This window comes from Chroicocephalus ridibundus, chromosome 5, assembly GCF_963924245.1.
Source record: "Chroicocephalus ridibundus chromosome 5, bChrRid1.1, whole genome shotgun sequence".
NCBI classification, from domain to species: domain Eukaryota; kingdom Metazoa; phylum Chordata; class Aves; order Charadriiformes; family Laridae; genus Chroicocephalus; species Chroicocephalus ridibundus.
In genome coordinates, this window is record NC_086288.1 from 28,233,598 (window position 1) to 28,259,937 (window position 26,340).

At 39.2% G+C, this 26,340-nt stretch overlaps 1 protein-coding gene across 11 annotated transcripts in view; it reads left to right on the forward strand.

Annotated features, from left to right (window-relative positions):
- MANBA (mannosidase beta) overlaps nucleotides 1-26,340 on the forward strand; it is a 60,248-nt gene that overhangs the window by 24,644 nt on the left and 9,264 nt on the right. For 8 of the 11 annotated variants that reach the window (XM_063336375.1, XM_063336369.1, XM_063336374.1 and 5 more), the window contains exons 8-17: nucleotides 1,734-1,885; nucleotides 3,016-3,133; nucleotides 5,991-6,077; nucleotides 6,658-6,825; nucleotides 9,466-9,684; nucleotides 10,988-11,152; nucleotides 11,959-12,103; nucleotides 18,236-18,378; nucleotides 19,436-19,693; nucleotides 21,933-25,408. In XM_063336375.1, the coding sequence (XP_063192445.1) occupies nucleotides 1,734-1,885; nucleotides 3,016-3,133; nucleotides 5,991-6,077; nucleotides 6,658-6,825; nucleotides 9,466-9,684; nucleotides 10,988-11,152; nucleotides 11,959-12,103; nucleotides 18,236-18,378; nucleotides 19,436-19,693; nucleotides 21,933-22,157 (1,680 nt within the window). In that variant the 3' untranslated portion in view covers nucleotides 22,158-25,408. The remainder of the gene's footprint in view (nucleotides 1-1,733; nucleotides 1,886-3,015; nucleotides 3,134-5,990; nucleotides 6,078-6,657; nucleotides 6,826-9,465; nucleotides 9,685-10,987; nucleotides 11,153-11,958; nucleotides 12,104-18,235; nucleotides 18,379-19,435; nucleotides 19,694-21,932; nucleotides 25,409-26,340) is intronic. The other 3 variants (XM_063336370.1, XM_063336376.1, XM_063336377.1) reach the window with 3 other exon arrangements.

Consider the following 26,340-nt stretch of genomic DNA (forward strand, 5'->3'; position numbering starts at 1 on the left):
TCGCTGTCCAAGTGTTTAATTAATAATTGTCCAGTTAACTAAGAAACACCAAAGAGAAGGCAAAAAACAGTGATTTTTCTTTGTCTTCTCTACCACTAGAAGTAATTTTCTGTCTATCTCTATGGTTTTTGATAAGCTGAAAGTTTAAAAAGCACAGTCCCACAGTAGGATTAGCCACTTCCCATTTGAACTTCAGCCTTGTCTGGTGTGTGAAATAAAGAATTACATTTTATTTTAAAGACAGGTATGTCACTTGCACTTAACTAGGTTAATTTTAGCCTGATTTACTGACAGATAGTTATCTCAACTGTAGCTTGTGGCAGAGAGAGAACGGGCTGTACTCTACAAGCTGACCTTTTGAAAAAGTATATAGTGAAGTCATCTGAGGGAGGAGTGGTAGCTATCTTAGCGGTAGTCAAGAAAAAACAAGGTTCCTGCCCACCTGACCCAAACTTGTTGCTTGATGTGAATTGGTTGAAACTTGCTATTAGCTTCCCTTCGCTTTATTTAATCTCCCTGTTATCTTCTTATGACAATGAGCAACAGGTACCAGAAAGAAAAAGAGTTTTCTTTCTGACCTAGATAAGGTGAACTGGAATAAAGATGCAGGAGAAAAAAAAAAGTCTAAAGCCTCCCTGAAAGCCATGTTTTCTGTAATGCTTTGCAGCTGTGCAGGAGCCTAACATTGCAGCTGCTCTGCATCTGCCTCATGGCAGGTGAGGAAGACATCTCTACAAATAAGAAGTCAGTGCAAAGTATTACTGCAGTCAAATAACTGCGCTGTCATGACTGTGGAATTGACTATGTTTATGTCAGTGCGATTAGGATACCCCTCAGAGCAGCAATGTTGCTTTGACTGAAATAAAGTCCCAGAAAATGTCCATAATGATTTCTTGACAATTTTTCTTCCACCTGCAGCAGGAAGGAGGATCGTTTTCTCTTTTCACCGTTTGCGGTACACAATGCCAGATATTAGGCTGAATGGGTAGCTGTAAAAGTTTTCTTTCTGTTTGAGATGTGCTTTTATCTGGAATGACCTTTAATAACTTACACAGAGTTAGTGGTTATTTAGCTGAAATGGTCTCTCTGAAACCTTATTGTTGATTGTGCTGTTCAAACACAGCTGTGATGGCCAGAGGGCCTGTCACTTCCAAACCAGCATTTGTGTTTGCATGCATATCTTTTTCTCTTTAATTGCTACACCTATGAAAAAAGTTATCATTTAAGGGCAGCAAAAGAAGATTTTGCTTTTACTGGGTGAACTTGAAGCTAGGCATTCAGGGACAAGCCTTACAGTTGAGCTCCTGCAGTCTCCTTCTGTGAAGAGAAAACTGCAGATTAAATGGTGTATCTGATCCAATGCAACCACTGCATTCTTCTCGCTGGTCCCCAGCTGAACTTTTGATTGAATTCTGCAGGAAGCAAACACGCACCCGTCTCTTACATGCATATATACACACGCATGTGCACACATGCTTTTTTGTGCTTGCTTTCTCTTTTACTATGATAGTAACTTTCTAAAGTGCACAAGCTTATCAGAAGGATTTGTTTTAGCTGTGTTACAGTGTTTTTTAGTCAAGCAGGAATTTAGAGGTGAGTCCATGTCTTTTGACTTCTTGACAAATTCTAAGCTGTTAGAGTTCAGTTGAATCCCTCTTGTAATTATTTTTTTTTATTTATTTTGTTTTAATTCATTTTTGTCTGCTTTAAACCTAAGTTTCATGTCTTTGCAGGCCTATTTTCGGACAGTAGAACTTGTTCAGGAGCCTATTCCTGGCTCACCAGGTCTGAGTTTCTACTTCAATATCAACGGCCGACCCATTTTCATTAAGGGCTCGAACTGGATTCCAGCAGATTCTTTCCAGGACAGAGTGACCTATGACACGTAAGCCAAGTTTGATGTTCTCTAAGGAGAAAAGATCATGTTTTCCTTCTCGTGATTCTCTGTCCCCCTTCTATCAAAGGGTGGCATTGAGGGGTGGAACTCCTTTCAAGGAACTCCTCTCAAGTCAAGTTTCACTAATTGTTGTGGGTTGGAGGCCTCAGAATTAGGGCTTAATTAACTTTAATAGATTCGAGTGAAGTTCAAGGCACATAAGTGCAACTGATGGGAAGTGGTTGGTTGCTTTCCACAGGTTACTGGCCTTTCAGATATTTTTAGGGATGATCCTCGGTCTGTTTGATCCTGTTGCCTGGGACACATTCAGTGATACTCAGAGGAAGTGTACTTCAGCGATGTCCTAACCCATCTCGTGCAGGGAGACATAAGTACATAGTAGCTTCTTTCCCCTTTTTCCCCCTCTGGTCCAGGCTGCTTGGGTTTCAATGCCACAGCGCCCCAGAGATGCAGATGGGATGAGGGCCGTGCTGTACGTTGACTAAGCTTTGCTCTGGGTAGTTGGGGAACCAGGGACAACAGGGCACACTGCAGTGTGCATTCACATGTAATTTAGAGGCTTCCAGCATGATTAAAGAAAACTTAATGTAGCCTGAATCCTTTAAAATGAGATTCAGAGTCTCAGCCTTTCTCCTCCATTTCTCTGTCCCCCTCTTCTCACTATGCATTGCGGAACTTAGGAAGAAAATACAGATTTTGGAATGTATTTAAAAGATGATTAGAACTCAAGTGATTGATATTCAAAGCAAGTAATATATAAGGAGGAAAGAGCAACCTGATTAATAAAATGTAGTATTTGTAAATCTGGTCCTGCCAATACTTCTGGAAAAGCACTTACTTGCATGTGCCACTTCATCTATTTCATAAGTGTTAACAGGACTAAGTAACATTTCCTGCAAAAAAATTGCTTTTTGAGAGCTCTGCCCAGACATGCAGGCTTAGGAGGTATCAAAATAGTCTGGTTTCTATCAGAGTTTTAAGTCTTAGATTGCCTGCTAATGATGAATGTTTGGGTTGGGTTTGTTTTTGGTTTTTTTCCTTTTTTTTAATAACTTTAGAAACTCCTAAGTGATACAGTTTCACAAAATTTGTATAAATCTTCTTTTTGTATTTGACAGATTATGGCTACTCTTGAAGTCTGCAGCAGATGCTAACATGAATGCACTTCGGGTGTGGGGAGGAGGAGTATATGAACAAGATGAATTTTACGATATTTGCGATGAACTAGGAATAATGGTAAAAACAATAAACACAGAACACTTATTTAAAAACTGACAAGAACTTGTACATAAAGATCCACTCTAAATGAAGAAAATAAGAGAAGTAATACAAAAGTTTTAGCTATTTTTTCCAAAGGACATGGTAGAGTACCAACCTGGGAAGTCAGATCAGCCTGATTTTTTTTTTTTTTTTCCCATTTCTTTTTAATTTGAATGGTTCCTGATTACTGAGGCTGTCTGTTGAAAATGGGAGTACTATTTTAGAGACTTTATATTAGAACCCCAGATTGTATTTTCTCTTGTAACTAAGGCTAAAAGCCTGTTCCTCGCTGATCCCCACCTCCCATCCCAACCTGGAATCTCCCCTTCATCTCCCCTTTGTTTTCTCCTCACAGTCATTTTTTCCTCACCTCTTTTACATTTCCCAAAATCAGAGCAACAGGACTGTGGCTTTAAGTTTCTGTCTTCTATCTCTTTTCAGATCAAAACTCTTATCTTTATATACTGTACTTCTCTCCCAGTTCTACATTTCCTGCTCTCTTGGGAAAGAATGAGAGAAGAAATGAATGACTGAGGGACTAGTAGTAGTGATGTTTCTTAATGCAGGAAGATGATGTTTACATTGTAATGATGAGCACAACAGAAGAACTTTTGTGGACTGTAGGCATCAACAGGGACTTGCAACACTCAGTAAAATAGTTGTGAAACAAGTAGCGCATGGGAGGGGAGTTCTTCACAAGATGAAATAATATTTTTTCTGTAGCAACCAGACTGGGGGATGCTGTAGCTGTGTTTAGGGCTTACTCATGTGAAAACAGCACTTCTGAGGAACCTGAGTGCTTGAGTATATGCCCCAGATTGAGAGCAAAAGCCTTGCAATCTAACCTCAATGAGGATTTAAAGCCTGCTGTATTTGCTTTCAGCCACCCCTGACTTATCAAAACACCAAAGAAAGTAGTCATGCTTTTCTCTGCTGTGGAAATGGATTTTATTTCTTTTCAAAAGTATTTTCTCCTTTATAGCAGTAGCTGAAAAGGTTTGGGGTTTTTTTGGTTCAAACTTTTTAAATCAAAATATTTCACTTGGCCTGAAGCCAAGCATGGAAGGCCTTTTCCAAAGGGCCATTTTGAACAAGCTATAGTTGAGTATAAATGTAGCTGTAAGGAGAACACCTGCTGCAAACACGGATAATCCTAGATGAGTGCTTCTGATTGTATGAGCTTGGAGGTACGTGTTAATAAGTTTTGATGAAATAGTGACTAGAAGAGTGAAGGCCAGGTTGCATCTGGTATTAAAATCCCATGAAATGTGTTTTGTCTTATTCTGCAGTGTAAAAAGCAGAGAAACAGAATTGATACCTTGCTGCCTTCTGCTGTGCGTGCTTGAAAAAAATAAAATGTTACATCTATTTTAGTCATCTGAATGAGTGCCCTGATTTTCAGGGCTTCTGAGCACTTACAGTTCTTTCATTTTTGACAGTAGGCACCTAAGTAGGCTACTTAGATCTGTATCTGTACAGTGCTCAATGCAAGATTTAGATCTTATTTGGTAGCCAAAATAGCAAGTAGATGCAGAAAATCAGACCCTTATTCTGGAGGGGGTGGTGCCGGAGGCTTTTCATTTTGTTTATTCTGATGGCCTTGCAAAGGCTTAAAAGTGCATTAGAGTCTAACTGTGCTTAAGGAAGAACAGTTATAGCTCACTGAAGGGAAATAGCGAGACAAAGTTTCTTTCAATGGAGAGTTTTGACTCTGCATGGTCACTGAAGGATTCTGAGTGATTCTTCAGCAATAGCTTTGCTTTTTTTTTATTTTTGTACAATGCTACAAGTGTAATAATTATTAATGGATCTGTTACCTCCCACTGTCCTGTTCCCTGTCTTCAGTTTTCTTAGGGAATGTATACTGAAAAGAGTCATGGAAAAGCATGTTCTCACTGCAAGGAACATGCAATTGTATGAGGAGCTGATCTGGCTCTCTCCATTGTTTATGTAGTATGGTGTTTGGAAAAGTGTAGTCTCCTACAGGTTCTTTGGGTTAGTGTGCTGCTTTAAAAGATCTTTCCGTTAACGTTTGAGAGAGGCTATCAGGAGTCTCTAAGTTATAACAATTTAAAAAACAACACCAAAAACCAATGGGTAAACCAAGAAATCTTGCCTATATCATTGGGCTTCTTCCTTTCCCCGTTCTGTAATTTTTCTCCTTCAAGTTACGAATGGAGTTCATTGTTGAATTGGAAGGCCTGCTGTTCTCTAGTGGTATCTACTTGATTTTTCTTTGAAGAGAAAGATCGCTGTGTTTTTAGAAAATCTAGTTTGTTTCTGCCCCTCTTACTGGCTAAGATTTGCTCTTTTTAAGATCAGTTTGTGCTTTCAGTATGGAAGTATTTTGTTAACAAGTACACTTTAACAAGTTAAGTGTGCTTGATACCACATCAGAAGAATGACTGTCTCTTTTTTTTAAATAAATAATGGAGATTTAGCGCCGCACCTGCAAAGTAGTAAATACAAAATTGTTCTGTTCGGCTGAAGGTTGCCCCACATTCACATTTGAGCAGTGCATGTGTTCTAATTTTTCCACTTGTCAGTGAAGACTGTCAGGATCTGATTCCTAAGGATAAATACATTGTAACTGTGATATAGAGGAAAACCATAGTGAAGCACGCACATACTGAACCCCGTGGAGGAAGTGATTGTTTTGGTAGTACTTTCCAAGAATAACAAATAGAACATTTCAGTTTAATTCTTTTTGAGATAAACAACTTCTGTCTGAACAAAGGATTGTGGATCTCAATAACCATATATTTTTTTCAAGTATGTAAAATGATCTGCTAACAGATTTTCTTTTTTGTATTTTCTTTCCTTTTCCCTGTAGATTTGGCAGGATTTTATGTTCGCATGTGCGCTATATCCAACTGACCAGAATTATTTAGAATCTGTAAGAGCAGAAATTTCTCATCAGGTATGTTGCGCCTGTGTCGAAGCTCTATTTCCTATTACCTATTTTTGATTGTCTGACTGTGTAAGTTAGCTTTCCGAAAATGCTTATTTGTAAGTGTTTGTTAGTGTACCTTTATGTAGCAGACGCAAAATGTAACCTTGTTAAATCCTCTTTAATTTACTTGCAGGAGTAGTCAGTCAAGCAGAGGTACAGGCCTTCCTCATGTCCAAACTGCCCCTTCTCAAGGATGTTTAAGAACATTCGCTGAGAGTGAGATCTAATGATTGCAACACCCCTTAACACAGAATTTACCATTCATATATGGCTGAGTAGATGGGGATGGAGGCACACTTGCATATGTGGATACATGTCAGCATATTAAAAGTTTGCCCCTCTGTAAGTGTACGTAACAAAAGGTTGGAGCCTGGTGAAGAGCTGAGGGAATAGTAAACAGTGTGGACAAAACCAGGAATTGTAGGCTTAGTATATGCATGTGGATTTATAATTCAAGTAGTAATAAAGTTGTTATAATTTTATTATTATTATTATTTCTAAGAGAACTGACTTTGTTTGACTTCTGAAACTGTAAGTTGTATTTCAGGTAAGGCGTTTAAAATCCCATCCATCAATTATTCTGTGGAGTGGTAACAACGAAAATGAAGCAGCAATTGCAAACAACTGGTTCTCCATACCTTACGCTGACAGAGAAGTCTATATCAAAGACTACGTGATGCTTTATGTGAAGAATATCCGAGAAATAGTTCTTGCTGTAAGTGATCTCAAGAAACTGTAGGGGGATATGGCTTGGCAAAAGGTTTTTAATGTTTGCAATTTGAACAACCTGGGGTTTCTTTTTTTTGTGTTTTGTTTTGAAATCCTTTTTGGAAGTGAAAAAACAGCACATTACTGAGGAAATGCACTTTCCAAGCTCTTGTAAATTACTCTCTAAACTCAAGGGTTATCCTCAAAGTAAAACCAAAAAATTACTTATGTCTTTAACACCTTGTGATGTGTCTTCCTTTGAAGATCTGAAAATGTAGTGGATCTTGTTTCTTTTTTCCTTCCTATTTTTAATACCTCCACAAATGCCTTCGCTTCCAGTGGACAAAAATCAACTTGCCCATTAATTAATTAATCTAGATGATCAGATTTCCTTTAACCTCATTTTGTTGAAGGATACTCTTAAGAAGAATTTAACAACCATCAGGCCTTTTAGTAGCAGTTGAAGAAATTCGTAAAGGTTTTATTTCTTCACTGTGCTCATCCAATATTTGACATGAGATTTTTGGCTTAGGCAGGTTAAACAAAAGCTATGCTAAAACTTGTCCTCATGATGTCTGGTCGTTATATTGTGTCTTTTTGAAAAACAGACTAATGGTATTTTACAGTATGTGAACACAAAATACAATATTTTAAGATAAGACTTAAACTGTGAGCATGCAGACCAGAAGCACCTGGAATTTGTGATGAAATCTACTGTGATTTGGCACTACCCATTTTGTGCAGCTTTTGTAGTTTTATTTCTTCTACTAGAGGTATTGCAGTTCTTCATTATTTAATGGAATCTGCTTTTAACTAACTTTTATGTGTGTATGTAGAGTGAAATTGATTTAAAAGTCTCAAATTGATGTCGCATAACCGTATAGGGATTAACAAACAATTGTGTGAACCACAGGTAAGTATTCTTAACTCCCCTGTTCGGTAAGAGACAAAATGTTGCAAGAATTTTGTCCAGTCAGAACTTTCCTCTTCAACTAGAGTATGAGGTTTTTGTTAACCTAAAATTGCTAGTGGCCTTTTTCTACCTGGTTATCTCTTGTACAGCATGATCTTATTGACTTCAGGGTATGATAATTGTAGTCTCATCTCTGTGCTTTTCAGGATGAGATACATTTCATATTATGAAGCTTATGACCTGAAGTTTCCCTTTGCTAAGACAGGCACTCAGTATGTAGGTGACAGCAATATTATTGCTTGTTATTGGAGCTACTGGCATTGTCAGAGTAGTTGTACTTTGAGAATTTAGAATAAGAATGCCTTTTTACTGGAGAAGTTGAGATAGGAGGAAACAATAAAAATGAGGCCAGGTTTGAAAGAACCTGCTGAAAAGGGCTTGAGGGCAGTTATGCATTCTAAATGGTAATGGGGTCTTATATTCCTACTTAACATCTTGATTCTAGATTTCTGTATTTCAGTCAGGTTTGTTTTGGAACTGAGTTGCTTGTAAAAGTACACTGTGGTGTTTCTGTGATTAGCTATGTGAGTTGGATGGCCAGTACACGTGCGGTAAGGTGAGCTGTTCCAGCTTGATACTGTTTTTTAGTTACAAGTCACTTGTGCAGCGTTGGTGTTCAGGATGGACCCTCTTTTATTTTAAACCCATAGAATAACTATTTTGAGCACCAGAAGGAAGCATACAGTGAAATAATTTCAGGTCCTGTGTAATATAAAGCAGCTGACGAAACCTGTAATGATTAGCAGTAATGGACTGTATAACTTAAAAAGACTTCTAAGATTGAGGATATCCTGTAGTGAATTGTTTCAGTCAATTATTAATTACTCCTGTCAAAAAAAAAAAAAAAAAAGACGGGGAACAGGACTATTTCTTAAAACGAAGCACATGTCTAAGTGCTTTGCTGTATTGGAGCCAATTGCTATAACTTGTGACTGGTAACTAACTCAGGTCTCTATCCTACTACGAGTAGGGTGCTAAATTAATTATACTTGCAAAAGGATTCCTTCAGTACTTTGTAGGGTACTACTAAAAGATTTAGTATACTAAATCTACTGAGGCTATAAATAAAGGCATCTCTGAACAATTTGAAATGTAACCGTTCTTACAGCCTCATCTATCTTAAAATGCAGAGCCAGCCAAAATGACAATAATCTGTAATGCTACCATGCAAGCATTAGTAGCAGAATACCTTGGCTTTGTTAGGACTAAATTTAGGTGACTACTTAATAAGGAAGGGGAAAATCGTGGCCTTGTTCCTGCAAAAACACTGCAAAAGTAATGATTTTCCGTAAAGAAGTCACAGTACTCAATTATTAATGTTCCTTGAGTTTATTTTTCACAAGGCATACTTTAAATAGCTTTCATTAAGAATTTAGAAGCATATAAAGTTAGAAAATCTTTTGATGGCAGGAGAGAATCCCTTAGAACAGCAGAACAAGCAATATCATGCCCAGCTGTCCTCCAAAAACATAAATAAGAAGCTAATTAAGGAAGTAAAGATGATGAATGTCAGGACAGAAAGGGGAATGTTTTGTAGGTGGTGACTCAGAAATCTGGAAAAGGCACGTTCTCCCTGCCCGCCTCTTTTTGAAATGTGGTCTATGCATTCAGATGATAAAAGCCAATCACTTTGCGAGGAGGTTGTGTTTTTGTGTTGTTGTTTTTAAATCCTAGGAAGACAGAAGTCGTCCTTTTATTGCATCCAGTCCTACCAATGGCTTGGAGTCAGTTAAAGAAGGTTGGGTCTCCCAGAATCCTTATGATACCCATTATGGTGACACTCACTTTTATGACTACAGCAGTGACTGCTGGAACTGGACAGTGTATCCTAAAACTCGTTTTGCTTCAGAATATGGATTTCAATCCTGGCCTTCCTTCAGTACAATCAAAAAGGTAAGGCTGGGCTTCCACACGTTACTGTCCCCTCTGCTCTGATTTAATGAGGGCAATGAGTGTCATCACAACCAACTACAGCACCTGAACTGTAGTTGGGATAATGGATTGTTGGGTGTGGTATGACCCAGGGGGGATAGAGCTGTGTGCTGCTGTGGAGGGAGGGGATAAAATTGGACTGTTTCCCTCCTCTGTGCTCAATATGTTTGCCTTGAGGTTGCAAGAGGAACCAAGTTTAGATGAGACACTATTAATTTTAATATAAATTCTATTTAATATATAGCTTAGTAATGATTGCCTAACATCTGTTTCTTTTTGCTGTGTCTAAGGATATGTGTTCATTTAGAAACAGAAGAAACATGACAAATGCCGAATGGTGCTGAATTCTAAAATGTATTGATTTTTATCATTTTTACCGATTTCTTTACTTAAGTAATTTGTTTCTTTATGTATTGCCTATAGGAGGATTTGATTTTTGTCTCCTGTTAAATATAGCTATTGCATATTTTATCTTATTTATCCAGTTGGAACAGAGACACATCATGCTGTTTTTCCATTTGTTCAGAGAGATGAATATCATGTTGATACTCATGCGTGCAACTAAAAGGAGTTCAGAATGTTCCTTTCAATTTGTTGGGCAAAGTATATTATCTGAGACATAATCAGTACATTCATCCATATTAATAACAATGAAAATTATTCAGTCCAGCCTAAAAAGGAACAAATTTAAATAAAAAGATTTTATAGAGATTGTAATTACAATGAAGGCTTGACAATAATAACTGCATGAGCCATGCTGCATTGTTATCCTTAGCTGAAAAAACCCTGTTTCATGATCATTTGTTTTCAGAGGCAGGTTTTGAAAATGTACACATTATTAGAATTTATAGCCATAGTAACTTCTGTAACTTATGCCTAAATGTGATTGATTAGAGCACGTTCTTCCATCTTAATCTGGGTTGTTTCTGATTTGCTATGAATACAAGCAAACCTCTGAGGTCCCTTGGCCAAACTGAACCTTAGGACAAAAAAGTTAAATGTCCCTGAGCCAAAAGTCGCTCGCCTGGGTTCAACAGCAATGTCTATTTTCATTTATTTGTACAAGGAGTATAAGCAAAGGGTGTTACTGATTCAAAATCCTTGCATGACTGCATGAGGCTGTACAGAAATATACTACCAATTTTAAAGGTTTTGGATGATGTCAGCAGGCTGTAATGGATATCCTTTCCTGAATATCCTGTCAGTCATTAAATGCGCATTTTGCCTTTTCATTCTGATCTCTTACTTTTGTGGTTTTTAAAAGGTTTCCTCCACTGAGGACTGGTCCTATACCAGCAATTTTTCTCTCCATCGACAACACCATGAAAATGGCAATGATCAGATGTTCCAACAGATTGGGCATCATTTCAAGCTTCCCCAGACCACAGACCCCATAAAGAAGTTCAAAGATATGATTTACCTCACTCAGGTAACAGCGATGTCTTTGATATAAAGTAGCTGTTAACATGCATTCCATTAAATACTGCTAGTGGCTTAAACTGGGCCTATCCTGCTAGGTATTGTTCAGTCATACAGAATGTTTCTGCATTGGAGAGTCCAGTTTCATTTGGAACTAGCTTGTCTCATGTTTAGTGGAGAGAGACTCCAATTTTCATCATAGAAGGGCTGGAATACTTCTCAGGGAATTTCCCAGAAACTGGCTCAACTGGGAGAAAGTCTGGTTGTGCGTACTACCTTGGTCCCTGTCCCCAGCTGTGCTGGCCTTCCTTGGTACACAATTATTACTAGTGCTACACCATTACTCCCTGTTCCAAGGTGGATATGTTTTGTTCTTCGGGTGGCCTCTGTAGGCTTACTGCTTTGTGTTTTTGCCACAAGGAATACACGAGCTTTTGAAAAAAGATTGTTTCTAGAGAATCAAGTTGTCTTTGAACGAGATTATTAGTAGCTTTCATTTTGTTATGTGTTCAGATATTGATATTTTAGATAAACTATTTTGAGTTTGGTTTTTCTGTGTCTTTTTTTTTGTTTGTTTTTTTAAAATCAGTAGGTTATATGTTGTTCTTCGTTGGTAGTAGTTTACCTCATGTTTGTTTCTTTCTTCATGATTTCTATACGACTTTTTAATGACATTAAGTGACGTTAAAGTTATGTGCCATTGCTGTGAAGTCTGTGTTGTATGTTAATATATACACACACACGCTTTGAAAGTAAAGTAAAATACAAAATGCAGTACAGCAACAAATATTTTTTTTTATGTGTTTGTTGACCAAGGTGATGCAGGCTCAGTGTATAAAGACAGAGACTGAATTCTATCGCTTTAGTCAAAGTGAAATAATCAAGGGAGAAGGACACACAATGGGAGCTCTGTACTGGCAACTCAATGACATTTGGCAGGCACCTTCGTGGGCTTCCTTGGGTAAGTTCTGTGACAGTCTGGTAAAAAGCTATCCATCTATCCATCTTGTTTTGTTTTGAAGTATCAGAGTAAGAAGTAAGGCTCTGCTTTCTCTCTTGGGCACCTTTGCAAACTTTGAAAATGTTTCTGTCCATCCTTTAGAAATGCTTTCCAAAAAAGTGTTTTTCAGGATCATCCTGATAGTCTGTGGAAGTGGAAGAGGGTAAAGAACAAAGCAATTCCTTTCCTATGGAAGTTTTGGTGTTTTAAGTTCAGATGTAGCAGCCGCCAACTCTTACCCTTGTTTTAGCAAGCTTTAGTTCAGAGATGTTAAAGTCGTATGTAACTCCTAATTTCTTAAAAATATTTTTTTTTTTTCGTTTAAGCAGTATTCTCATTTCTCCCAAGGAAAAAATATAATTGACATTATATTTTATATACAAAAAAATATAAGCTGCCTATTAGGAAGCATCCATGTTTAAGGTTTGAGGGCACAACCCCCTTTGTGAGGTAAACTTTCATTTACCCTTGCTTCTCTTATTTAGAGCTGGGTCTTCCTGAAACTGCGTGTGATATTCGCCCTGGTTTTTCCAGAGAAATCATGCATTTTTTGCAAGTTTAATTCTTTTAAAATTGGAAACTTCTAAGAAATTCTGTTCCTGCCCTAGCAATTCCTGATTATATTTATTGGCTCAACTGTACAGATGCATATATGTACCTAAGCCACCCCGGGTGAAAATGGACAGAGAGGGTGCTAGTGGGATAGGAGGGTAAGAGGAAGCACCCATGTATAATTATACCTTCCATAATCCCAGCAAATTTGGTTGATTTTATTGCCCCTGCACCACCCCCCCGCCATGGTAAAATGATCAAAACCACTGCCTTCAGTTAGGTAGTAGTGCACTGTCAAAAAAACCCTACAAAACCGTGATCCTGTTCTGAGCAGGATGAGATTTAGTCTGTAAAGGCAAGCCATCTAGATTTCTTCTGTAGTCAGTTGGGGAGAGATGGTCATCTCCAGAGTGTGATTCATTGTGTCCTTAGCTGTCTAATAAGTGGGATGAATTATCTTCTGCACACTGAATTGATTTTCATAGAACTTCATATGACACCTCTTGCCCAGCATAGCTTCTGAGAAGCTCCTTATAGGATAAGATGAATCCCTGAGATTTGGTGTCTAACTTAGTGTCAGGTGAGGTGAATCACTCTTTGTGACTAAATATTCTGCTAGTATGCTGTTTATGCACATGATATCTCCTTATATATATTTTTTTTTTCTTTTAGAACACAAAAATGGAGTAATCAGACATATAAAGAGATAAGTCACTTAGGCAGTAAGAAATAGGGGAGGAATGTGTGGTATGAGGAAAGTGACTGTGCTTCGTGTTCCAAACATTTTTGCTAGAAGTCATTTTGAAATGGAGAAGCTGTTCTATGGCAGCTCTATAGGACTTGGGTAGATTCTCTTTCAGTTTTACTTATTTCTCATATATTCTGTTTTTGAAAATCTTTCTTTAAGAATTTAATGTGTGAAGAGATATGAGTAAACTAGAAAAAGCTAAGAGTTAGAGTGAAGTTCTTGATCTGTCCTTAGAACAAAATGCCATTTGGTCTAAAAAAATCAGCATACCTCATCTTCCCCCTTTTTCTGTGGGAGATGTTTATCCCTCTTCCTTTTTATTTTTGCTCTTCCCACCTTCCACCCCCCGGCTTTATTCAACCAAGCAAAGTAACTGCAACCAACAAAGAAAAACAAACCAGCAGAAGAAACAAGCTGTTTTATTTAAATGTTAAGGCAGTGGTCCAACTATAATGCTCATCTTTCTGGACTTTCTAGACTTGTATTAGGAAATGGAATATCCCAATGTTCATTTTTATGATTCTAGCAATAGCTGATGCTCCTAGGCTTTAAGTGCCTCAAGAAGATGCTTGGAAAAATGTCTCTTTGTGAAGACAGGTGTATTGATAGATGAAGTGATTGTGGAGACCATATAAATGTCTTTCTCAGTACAGAGCTGACGTCGTTGTAGAAAATATATCACATACTTGAATTATTCATATGTTGTTGAAATTAGTTTACAGAAAAGAAGCTCAGCAGAGATACAGCTGTCCCTTTGTTTTGTTCTGTCCCTCAGTGGAATGAGGAAAGGTTTAATATTCATTTAATTAGGCAGCGTGGTAGAGGGATTTTTGAAATGCTAATGGCTGAAATTATGCAAAACTTCAGAGAAATTAGTTTTATTTGCACTTCAAAAACACGTTTCTGCATCTTGTTAGATGGCACAGTAGTACCACCAATGAGTGCTTCTCATTTAAATCTGTTATTTCAGGGAGCCATGGAGGGGCTTACATAATTTCCCGTACAATGTGGAAGTGTTTCCTCATGAAGTGGGGAGGGAAGAAAGTAGCAAGTGTTTCTCCTTTTAACTTACCTTTAAGGTGTTTGCTTGGGATTGAATGAAAATACAACACAGCATTCCTGAACGTCTTCCTTCAGTTCAGAACTAAACAGTTTTTACTGCAAATGGGTTTTGCTCGCTAGCACCTAGTTGTGGAGCTGGTTGTGCCATGTTGAACGTTTTAGCATCTGTGCAGTGTATTTTGGTGAAGAGTGTGGTGATGCACGTGGGAAATTACCTCGCTCCCACACAAGTGTCACCTTGAGGTACCCAACTCGGTTGTCATGAGATTCCCTTGAACAGATAAGCGGCTTTTATTGCAGGCTCAATATTTAGAGCCCCTAGCGAGCTGAAACCACAGGCTATTATGGAGTATAATAGATCTAAATTCGTGAGACAGAGGTGAGGAAGGACTAGCAGCATGTTTCTGAGGTTGCATTTAATGGTGTGAAGTGATTAATTTAAAATCTGTTCCAGGGAGAACTGTTTGTTCTCCCTCCCGCTATCAGTGTGGAAGGCTTCAGGGAAGAGTCAGAAAAAAGGGTACTGGGGTCTCATTACAAAACTAATTTTAGTTTCCTGTTTTGAAGTTTCATGCCGCAGAGAGTGCAGACCCCATGTTATTAACAGGAAAAAATTTGGGGTTTTCTTTAAGAATTAAAAATTTAAAAATTGGATTTCCTTAACAGTTCATTTAAATGTGGGGGGAGGAGGAGAAAACCACACTATGGCTGTTTTGAATAACTTTTGACTGTTGCCTTTGGGCTTGCATGTCTGTAACAGGGAAGTTTAAGCCCAGAGATCTCTCATGATAGCTACCCGATCTACAGATTTCTTGCATCCATTTTTGGGGCAGGGGGAGTATTTTATATGCAACTTGGCTATTTTTAAATCAAGAAATGTGACTCTGGTCTTAAGGAAATCAAGACAACAGATGAGCTGAAGAATGTGGCTTTTTTTTTTTTTTTTACCATTGAACTTCAGTTTTCTGTGCTGTCTGAAGTTACTTTTGACAATTGTATTGTAAAGATCTTGTTGCTGGAAAAATTGTCTGCTTACCTTGGATCAAAGATTAGCAGTGTTTTCAAACATCCCAAAACAATAGCTGTAGTAGTTGAGCCCTAAGATGAGTTTTGAAATGGTACAAACTTCTAAGTGTGTGGTTTGTTTGCTTTTGTTTGTTGGTTGGGCATTTGTTTGTTTGTTTTTCCCTGCAGAAGTGTAATACCAAGTTCAGTCTGAGTTGTTTTCTCCCTTGTTCAGGTTTCTTGAGAATCTGTGTATCTGCTGCTTAGGTAGCAAACTTTCTCTCTTTCCCTCCAGTAACCACTGCAACGGGGTTATGTAAACCAGTTGGAAATCAAGGCACAGCAGAACTTTGAGGGTAGGGCCCATTTGAAGAGAAATGGGATTTTATATTACGCTAAGTGGCAAAAATGGCTCTACTTCAATTGCACTATTAATTTTCATATTTAAGATAGTTGAAGCCTATATTTTCATCATGTAAATTAAGCTGAGGAAAAAATTCAAGTCAGCAGGCACTGAAACCTCAGCCCATGCTGGGTGACTTGTCTGAGCTTGTGGTGGGCTCTGTCTGAGTCCTGCAGTGACAATTGAAATTCCTGAGAGTCTTGTGGCAGTCCTGAAGGCTTCAGAGAGTCCAGCCCCTCCCAAAGCCTGAGGTTAGGTGCAGGCCCATTTCACGTACAAGGCCCAATGCTTTTATTTTTCAGATCAGATGCTGTCCCACAGTTTCCTCTGTTTCAGATAATCCATCCCCAATCCAAATCTCTTCTCATGTTTCACGACCCTGAAAAGTAATTTTTTAGCACTCCCTGGTTTGGGCAGAATTGTCCTTTAGACCACCAATGTTTTCTGCCAGGAATTGTCCTTGGAATGCAAGGACATAGCGTTGTTCATATACTGAACAACACCAAAATGCTGTGTTCATCAGTTTATCAACAGCCTGTCTGTTTTGAAGAAAATCAGCAGCCTCTCCTGAAGTTTTTGTTCAGACTTCATCTCTTCAGTTTGCTTCAGTGCTATTAACTTGCATGCCAGTAGTGTTTTGTTGACAACAGTCTGATCTCATAGCACAGTTGAATTTTGTATGGTTTTTCCAGCAGATATGAGCTTTTCTTGTCTGTCCTCCAACAAAACAAGGTGATGTGCAAGATGCTAAGCTGGAGCTAAAACACTTTGCTGTCCACAAAGTTCATTCATGTCTATGTGGAGTGCAGGCAGAACATGCTCAGGTCTGCCAGTGAAAGCCACAAAAACACCCTTTAAAGACTACATCACTGTGGATGAAGTCCTTAATTATGAGACGTTTGAAAGAGCTAAGAGCTTTGTACAAGCACCAAAACACAGACAGGTAATTAGTTACAACAAAAAGATGTTACTGGAAACAATCCAAGGACTTTAAACCTGTTGTACAAAACAAAGAGCCAGAAACAAAAATGAAACCACTATCTAATCCTCTACTCTGCTCTCATGAGACCCCACCTGGAGTACTGTGTCCAGCTCTGTGCCCTCAGCACAGGAAAGACATGGACCTGTTGGAGTGGGTCCAGAGGAGGGCCACGAAGATGATCCAAGGGCTGGAGCACCTCTCCTATGACGACAGGCAGAGAGAGTTGGGGTTGTTCAGCCTGGAGAAGAGAAGGCTCCAGGGAGACCTTATAGTTGCCTTTTAGTACTTTAAAGGGGGCCTACAGGAAAGATGAGGACAAAGTTTTTAGCAGGGCTGGTTGTGATAGGACCAAAGGGTAATGGTTTTAAACTAAGAGATATTTAAACTAAATATAAGGAAGAAATTTTTTACGATGAGGTTGGTGAAACACTGGCACAGGTTGCCCAGGGAGGTGGTAGATGCCCCATCTCTAGTAACACTTTAGGTCAGGTTGGACGGGGCTCTGAGCAATCTGATCTAATTGAAGATGTCCCTGCTCATTGCAGGGGGGTTGAACTAGATGACCTTTAAAGGTTCCTTTCCAACCCAAACTATTCTGTGACAGAACATTTGATGGCTTTTCCAGTTTATTAATGGCAGACTTTCAAAGTATTAAAAGTAATGAGGTACTGCTTTCCATTAAAGAGGCAAACTGATTGGCACATGTCTACATCATGTTTACTGACTCCCATAAAGTAAGTGTTGTCTAGATCTTGGCAAATTCATTTTGCCTAACTCAGAGCTGTCTTTGCTTTGAGAACTTGGGGGTTTTTTTGTCTTCACTGCTACTTATGTTCATCTAAGGAAGAACTGAAAGAGGAGGACTGAAAAAGGGTAAGAGAGCACTTTGTATAAGCACGGAAAGTCAGACTGTATTGTCTCTTCGCAGTGGTAGTAGTTGGTGACAATGCCAGCATGTTTGTCTGGATTCTCAACAACATAGATACTCTGGCCCCTTGCTTAACGTGTGGTACGCTGGGTCAATTTTCTTAATGTCACTGTGTTTAAGGCTTTCTTAAACTGAATAACAGCATACCAATGATAGGACCAACACTTACAAATGTAACCTTTTGATGAAGCTCAAAGAAAAGCTTGAAAGAGCATCAGATCCCTTCCAGAGCAGACCCTTATCTGGAAGGCGACAAGAGTAACTTCAGTCATTCTCTGCGCTTGATAGAGGTGAAAAAAGGTGGAGGGGGAAATTGTATTGCCATAGCAGGACCAGAGAGACCAAGGAGGGATTATGTGTCCAGGCAATGTTGGATTCAATCTGAATCTTTTTTTCCTTTTAATCCTTTTCAGAGTATGGTGGTAAGTGGAAACTGCTTCATTACTTTGCCCAGAACTTCTTTGCACCACTGCTGCCTGTGGCCTATGAAGACAAAGGTGTGTTGTATATTTACGGTGTCTCAGATTTTCATGTGGACCACAAGCTGACTTTGAGGGTAAGTGACACCTGTCTTGCCACTCTTGTATCCCTCCCACAAAAATGTGAGAGGCTGAAATGAGCGTATGTTTGTATAGACAAGCTTCAGCAAGTCCATGCTCAACCGCAATGAGGTGCAAATCTTGTCTTTAATCTTCTTGGGGGAAACTGTCCTTTATTGTAGTTTATTTCTGGTCTGAGTTATTGTAACAAGCTTAAATTCATATTTTCTAATAATATCAGAGAAGCATTGGCAGTAGGGTAGTTGTGATGAATAATATATTTCGCACTTCAAGAAAATTTGGAACATAAAAATTTGAAAGGAGTTAAGATCCGTTCCTAACTGCAAACCCTTGTTTAGGTAAAAAAATAATCTAAAATTTATGAAGAGAGAGAATGCTGTAATTCTCATTAAGTGCCTGTCTTCCAAATTATGCCTTGGGGTTATGTGTTTTGTTGTTGGTTTTTTTTTGTGTGTGTGTGGTTTTTTTCTTTTTTTTAACATAAAGGTGAATTCATAATGCATGTGTGATCTCTGGGAATGTATTTTACTGTATTAATATAACTTCCATAATCCCTTTTAAGATGGTGTAGCTTGCTTCTATTTAATGGTGATTGTGCAGAAGCTCTAGATTACCCAGTTGGGTTACATAAGATAACGCTGAGCAATCTCCAGAAAAATCCTTTGTTTGACTTTTTTTTTTTAATCAGGGAGGGGAGTAAAAGGAATCAACAAATTAGTCACTCACTAATTCCATTTCCCAGAACTCCCTTGGCAGGAATTGGAAACCCCCTTCTCTCAAAGAGCCTAGAGAAAACAAAAAGTCGTGTAGAATAAGAACAATAACAGCTCCAGACTGTTTGAAATGGACTTCTTGTTAGGTTTATATAATGATCTAATTATCATGCCGTATTGATTGTTTAAATCTTTGTGGAGTTTCTTGCTAGGTGGAAATCGGCTAGTACTGTCAGGAGAACATCTCTTGCAATGAGCAATCTGAAACCTAGGATGCTGGGCTGTTTTCACAGATGTAACTTTTCTTCTATGCTTTGTGTTCTCTCAACATGCTTGATAGGTTGTTGTCTATGCCTGGAGTTCTTTGGAGCCAGTATGCACCCTTGCCAAAGACGGTGTGACTGTTAAAGCACAAAGTGCTGTCCCCATCCACAAGGAATCCATAAATGACTTGCTGGAAAGATGCAGGAATTGCACCAGGAAAAGCTGCGTTATTACTTTTTGTCTTGTGGGAGAAGGTGGGCTCCAGAGCCCTACGAACCATCACTTCCTTTCATCACTAAAGGATGCTGTAGGATTACAAAAGTCCCAGCTTAGTGTAAGCATCAGTCATGCTAAATTACAGTATTTCATTTTGCTATTCTTACTGTTTTGAGTTGTTTGCCCGCTATGCGGTGTCTCATTCCACTGAATGTTCTTTCTCCTTAGCTGTTGCAATTCTAGCTTCCATGTTGAGTTCAAAATCAGATTTTATTTTTTTTCTGGGGGGGGGTGTGGGGAGAGGAGAAGAGAGCAGGGTGTTACTATATGCATATCTAAATAAGACTTGTGGTTTGGTTTTGGTGGGGTTTTTTGTGTGTTTTTTTGTTGTTTGGGTTTTGTTTTGTTTTAAATAATGAAGTTGCCATTTCATTTGTTCTGTCTGTCTTTCACTTGGCTGCAGCACCATTGCTCCTTTTAATTCTTTTTTTGTCCCTAGATAGCAAATAGCATCATGGCAAGTGTTTTGGCTTGCAGACAGTACTGTATGCGAGTACTGAGGTGATGCTAGTTCAGTTGAGTGTGGAGTGCATTATTGTCAGCAGGATTTCCTCTTGAAGTGCTCAAACTCTCTGATCAGTGTACCATTGCTAACATGCAATATTGCATGCTCCTTTCCTCCTTCTGCAAATCCTTGCCCTCCAGCTAAGGGTTCTGATTTGCATAATAGTGATTAGTTCTTAATATCTGGCAAGTGTGTCAGTCTACTGAACAGGCACAGAAAGCATCAGTGTTGTATAACATTGTCATTTAGTCTATTTCCTGCTTTTCCCTAGATTTCTTCGCTTCTAGCAAGCGTGCCCTGTGTGTGTGTACACGCACATTTTGCTGAGCCTTACTTCTTAGCATGTAAATCTTACTGCAAAATTCTTAATCAGCAGATTGGCAGGATGGCGACCTGTGTGTTCTCACATTTGGCTTCCAAACTGCAGCTTCGCTCTGTAGAGCTAAACTAAACAAGGGGGGAATAGAGGTCTTTAATCTCTTTGAATCTGGACCAGCATAATTGCTTTACAAAAAGAAAATGGGCCAGATTTTCCTCTCTTATCTCTTTCATGGCAGCATGGTCTGCCTCCTGATTATACAAAGGAAAGAAATCAGCCTATTTTAATTTTTTTTTTTCAGCTGGTGGCACAATCTGGAGTCTGAGTCATGCTGGGTTTTTTTGTAGATGACATCAGCAATAATAAAAGCTCTATAACTGGAGCATCGTTGGGAAATTTCACTCCTTTTTCCCCATGGCTGTGTTGTCTCCACAGTACTAACTAATAAGGATAGCTAGCAAGGATAAATGCAAAGTGGTTATTTTAAGAAAGAATGCAGCTGTGATTTTAAAAAATTACTCTGTTTTGCGAGAAGCTGGTGCTTCTATACATAGTAACTAATAAACTAACCAGACTTTCAAATACGTTGGTAATCCAAGTGCTACTTTTCATAGCATTGCTTTTAAAAACATGAAGACTTTTGCGTTCTTAAGAAAGCACAAAATGTAAAGTATGTGTGCTTTTTCTTAAAAATGAATGGTGGTGTTTTTCTTGTAAGCAGGATGTGACTTCTGCACTTAATATAATTTGTCTGCTTTTTATATATAGTTAATTGGTATTTGAAAATGATGTAGCATAATATTTCATGATAGTGAATGGGGAGTGCTGCGTGAAAACGCATCCTAGTTGTGCTTTTAAGCCTCCCTGAGATTAACCACTGATAGAACTTAATATAAAACGTTGTACCTTGTCCTGATATTTCACAACATAGCTGCCTTCTAAATGTAGTGTAAGGATTTCACTGCCTTGTTCCACTAAGATGAGGTGACATCCTATGTTACTGTGACTTTTACCATCTTTTGCTTCTGTGTATTTCTATTAGCGATGTAATCATGAAGGCCAGCTCCTTCAGTAACTGTGAATTTATAGGTTGAGTGAAGTGTGTTGGTGAAAGGACAAATCTCTTCTGGTGCAGTAAGTATAGGGTACCAGTAGTACGTATAAGTCAGATTACCATTTGTTCGGTTATTTTCATAAGAAGATGGCACAGTGATAATACTTCATGGTATTTTTCCACAATCTGCAGTATTCTGTAGGAAAGCTATAATAACACTTGCAGTTTTTGCATGATTCTTACATATGAATCCTGTTGGTTTGACCTTTTGTTCCGTAGGAGAATAATAATTTTGGTCAAATGTGGTTGTTCACTCTGTTTACTTACATGCAGGTCTTTCTCAGTTCAGGTGTAACTGGGTTCTTCTTTAACATGTATATTTTCTTTTATTTATTTATTTATTTATATTTCTCTTCTAGGCCTCTGTATCCCAACAAGATGACGTTTATATATTCGCTCTTCAGACCACTGCAATTGCTCCTTTTGTTTCTCTGGATGTAGGGAGTATAAAAGGCAGATTTAGCGATAATGGTTTCCTCATGACTGAAAAGAAGAAACTGGTTGTGTTTTATCCTTGGGAACCTACCAGTGTTGAAGAACTAGAAAAGTCACTAACCTTGACCTCTCTGGTGGATGTTGTCTGAGGATACTTCAGTTCCTTCTAGATGAGGAGTGAAACAGGAGGAGGGGAAAAATGAGAAGAATTTGACTAAAGTTGAAGCGATGTACAATTTGAGCTGACTGGAGAACATACTGTCTATTCCTGTCATGTATGAATTTTAAATGCTGGTTCAGTGTAAAGATACCAAGAGCAAAGCTTTGCGTGTAATATATGTGGTGTGTTGAAAGTAAGGCTTTATCGGGGAACAAGAAAAATAATCCCATTTATAAAACAGGAGGGGTGAGTCAGTGCAAGAGAGCTAGTCTGGGTTCTCCAGTTCACATGAGATTGGAGTTGTGAATTCATCCTTATTAAGAGGCAACACAAATATGCGCCTCCAGACTATGGTTGTAAAAATCCGTATTTTTTCCAGATTCATTATGCCGTAAGTGAAAATTCATCTAACAGCAAGGTATGCTGGGGGCAAGGGGGAAGAGCAGGGAGTGAACCTGGGATCACCTCCACAGGTGTGCCCCACTTGGAGTGTTTTGATCTGTCTACACCCAAAATGGGAGAACGCTAGTCCTACGCTTTCAGATACGCGGCTGTCACTCCGACAGGTATCCTGCCTGCCTCCTGCAAAATAGACTTCCAAATAGACACGAAACCGGGCTGTCTAGTCAGGCATCAGGCAGATCTGTTCCCCCTTCTGAAAGGGGAATTGAGTACGAGACTTGTTTTCTTCTCTCCTTATGCAACATGAGGAATAACCTTGAGAGCTCTGCATCAAGCTTTGACTATTCCCAGAGAGCTGCAGGTACAGTCTGGGTGGGATCCTGCATAACGTGGCATAGTATGAGATATGCCTGGCCATGGGAAAAGGAACAGGGAGAAGAGTTGACCAAAGGTGCAAAGAGAAGGGAGGCAGTACAGAGAAGAAATGGTCATGTGAGAGGACCACAGAGTTGTAAGTGACTGCTTTTTCACTAGCGTATGCATAATGCAGGGGCTGCTCTTCTCACTCGGTCATTGCTGTGCAGCTGTTCTGTTACCTCCTGGTATTTCTGATGAGTGGCCCTGTGCTCCACACTGACCCTCCTCTCTTTCCAACAAAGGAATACCTCAACACCTTAATTTTGCTTCTTTGTGTGTGGCTACCCTGTAGAAGACACTGTTGACACATGATTAGATCTGGTGGTACATTGAAGTCCTTAGTCCATACAAAGTAATGGTGCTTCAATTTCTATTCTGTTTCTGGGTAAGTTGTTTTTAAAATGTTTAGGTTTCCCATAGAAATGTCATTTCACTTTGGCGTTTGATACAAAGAAAATAAGCTTGCTTCAGCATGGGGGGCTGCTGTAGGCTGTGGAGCTGCAAGCCTGAGGGTTTCACCATTGGGAAATCCAGGCCACCGGTCTACGCTGTGGGCAAGTTGCTAAACATAGGGCTTGTCTATCAGGTGGGGATTGAAATGCAGCTGGGATCTTGCTGGGGTTCTACAAGGATCCTCTCACAGTCCAAGCAAGTATTAATTTTCTTGCAAAGCATCTAGCAGTTTCAGCACTTTACAGTAGAAGGTGTTTGAACAAGCACTACTACTGATGTCCTCCTTCATTGTAAAAGCATCACATGGGTGATGCTTGCCGGTGGGGCTGAAGGTCTGGAGCACGTGTGGAAAGAGCGGCTGCATGTTCCATTGGTCAGTTAGAGAACTTGGAACTGGGGGTTGTTTTCTTGCAGCAATCACCGTGTTAATGGGCAAAGAGACAAACATATTGGCTGATGCTCGGCAATCTCTGGTGCTTTTTGAATTGGGCGTTAAGCAAAACTGACATACTCCTGAGCAAGAAAAACTTAAAGATGAAAGGGAAATGATAAACGGGAGTTGCTTACAAATGCTTTGCTAGGTCACCAAAACAACTAACTGCAGTTGCATAGGAGGGCTTTTCTGATTCAAAACTTGTCTCAGTTGAAAGAAAACAGGAAAGCAATCAAAATATGCATGTGTATGTGCCACTGTTTATGGGTTGTATAAAATAAGTAGGGAAAATGATAGTTATGAATGAAACTTAACAGTTAGAAAATGCAGACGTTGATAAAGGAATTTAAAAGTTATCTGTGAGGCATCTTGGGCAAGAATACAAGAAAAACCCTTCAGTTTTTTCAGCATCCTGGTATCAAAGTGGAATCAAAGCATCAACAGAGCCAATATGAGGTAAGGATGGAAAAATGTGGAGAAAATATGGAATAAATATGATTAATAAATATTGCAGCAGTGTATTAGGAAAAGGGCAGGTTCATTGATGTCTTTCTCTTACGTTGATGTAAAAATACCTCTTCCAGCAACGTCTAGATAGAATATCAAAATGGCACTTAAGAATGTTAAATAGATAAAACTTTGACAGAATTCCTTCTTTCAAAGACAATCAAGAAGACTGTGTGAAAGCTGATGATATTTGTTCTTAGTGCATCTCAGAATATGAGTGAAGTTTCAGAGATGTAGAAAAGAGCTTTTGGATTGCTGTGACCTTGTTTAGCCTGTCACAAATTTTAGGCAAAATCATGGAAGAAACAATGTGGTCCATGATCAATAATTGATGAAGTGGCTACGCAACCGATGCCTATCAGCACCCTTATGCAAAAAGCTTTCTTTTATAAAACATATTGGGGTTTTGGGGTTGGTTTGCTTTTTTTTGCCTTCCCCCCCCCCCACCCCCTTGCTTTCTGCAGTTTCCAGACTGGCATAAAAATGTTCAGACAATTTTTAAATTATTGTTATTTTTGAAGGTCAGAATCTCCCTAAAGAGTGGGTCCATTCTTCCTCGCTGGAAAGCTTTAATTCAGTACTAGGTGCTGTTATGAAAGATTAGCAATTGCTTAAGCCAAATGCTTGAGCTCAAAGCAGAATTTTATGGGGGAGGTTCACTTCCATTATTGTCTTAATGTCCTTAATATGTTCTTTTGGTTTCCTGGTGTTGTAGTAGGTGTGTATTTATAGATGCTATTTTCTTCTCTTGCCTGTGCAGCAGCGGCTGTAACGTGTACCTTGGTTAACCATTTCCCCTTGGTACTTTTGCCGTTGCAAACTGTGCTGTACTTGGTTACATCGTTCTGCCTTTGTCTCAGATCAGGGAAAAGATAGGAACGCAACAGTGAAGAGATCTCCAAAAACTCCTATGGACACATCCATCTGTAGCCATGTGAGTGCTGTTGTAGCTACTTGGCGGCACCTGTATTGCCAGTTGTATCTGATGGGCTGGGGATCAGCAGCAGGAGCATTGGGAAGAGCACTTGGTAAGTGTCATGGTGCTTCTCCTCAGTGTCATTAGATTATTAGTGGCAACAGTAGAGGGGAGTGGCCTCATCAATATTCTTGCAATGTTTTGTTCAAGGCATCACAGGGTTTCCTTGTGCTGATGGCCTTTGTTTGCTTCCGGGCTCCCTCTGGGCTGTTCTCCACAGATGGCCAAAGCAGCAGAGTTTCCCTCAGCAGGAGCCATGACAATGCCCTTCCAGAACAGAACTTGAGAGCAGGTTTTGGAAGAAAGCTGTATGGCATTGGCTAATTAGTTGTCCTACAACTGGTCTCTGGCAGAGATTTGACTGAACCCATTCAGGACCTGCAGAGACCATTTTGAGCTTTAGAGGGCACCTCTTTGGTACTTTCTGCCACACAGGGAAGACTAAGTGTGCTCCAGTTTACTAGAGCGTGCTTCCTTGGAAGGTCTTCCAAGTTCTTTTACATCCGTTCCAGGAAAGAAGCGTGTATAAATGTATCTAAAGTTCCTCTCTAAGTAAGCGTTCACAGCTACGAAGCTTTGTCAGATTTTGTTGTTACCTGCTGCTTGCATGCCATGGGGCTTGGACAGTTTTTCTGCCTTAGAGACATGTCTGTCTTCAGTACTTTTAGTTCTATTATTCCCCTTCTGATTTTGGAGATGTGTAGCAGAGACCCCTTCAGTGACCTGTAGCAGTGTCACGTGCAGAGGAACAGGCCAGCAAGTTTCTTATTCTCAGTAAAGGACAGGTTTTGTTTTGTAGCTTAGAAGGCAGCCTTTGCGTTGTCAGAATAGCAGTTTTCTTTCTTACCCTCTGAGGGGTAAGTTGAGTCATCCAGTAACTTGCAGTTTGAATGTTTAAGGACATGTTCCAGCCAACTGGGTTTACATAACTCTCTTTCCAGTCAGATGTTACAAGATAGCAAAATGAAAGCCCCAATTTAGTTG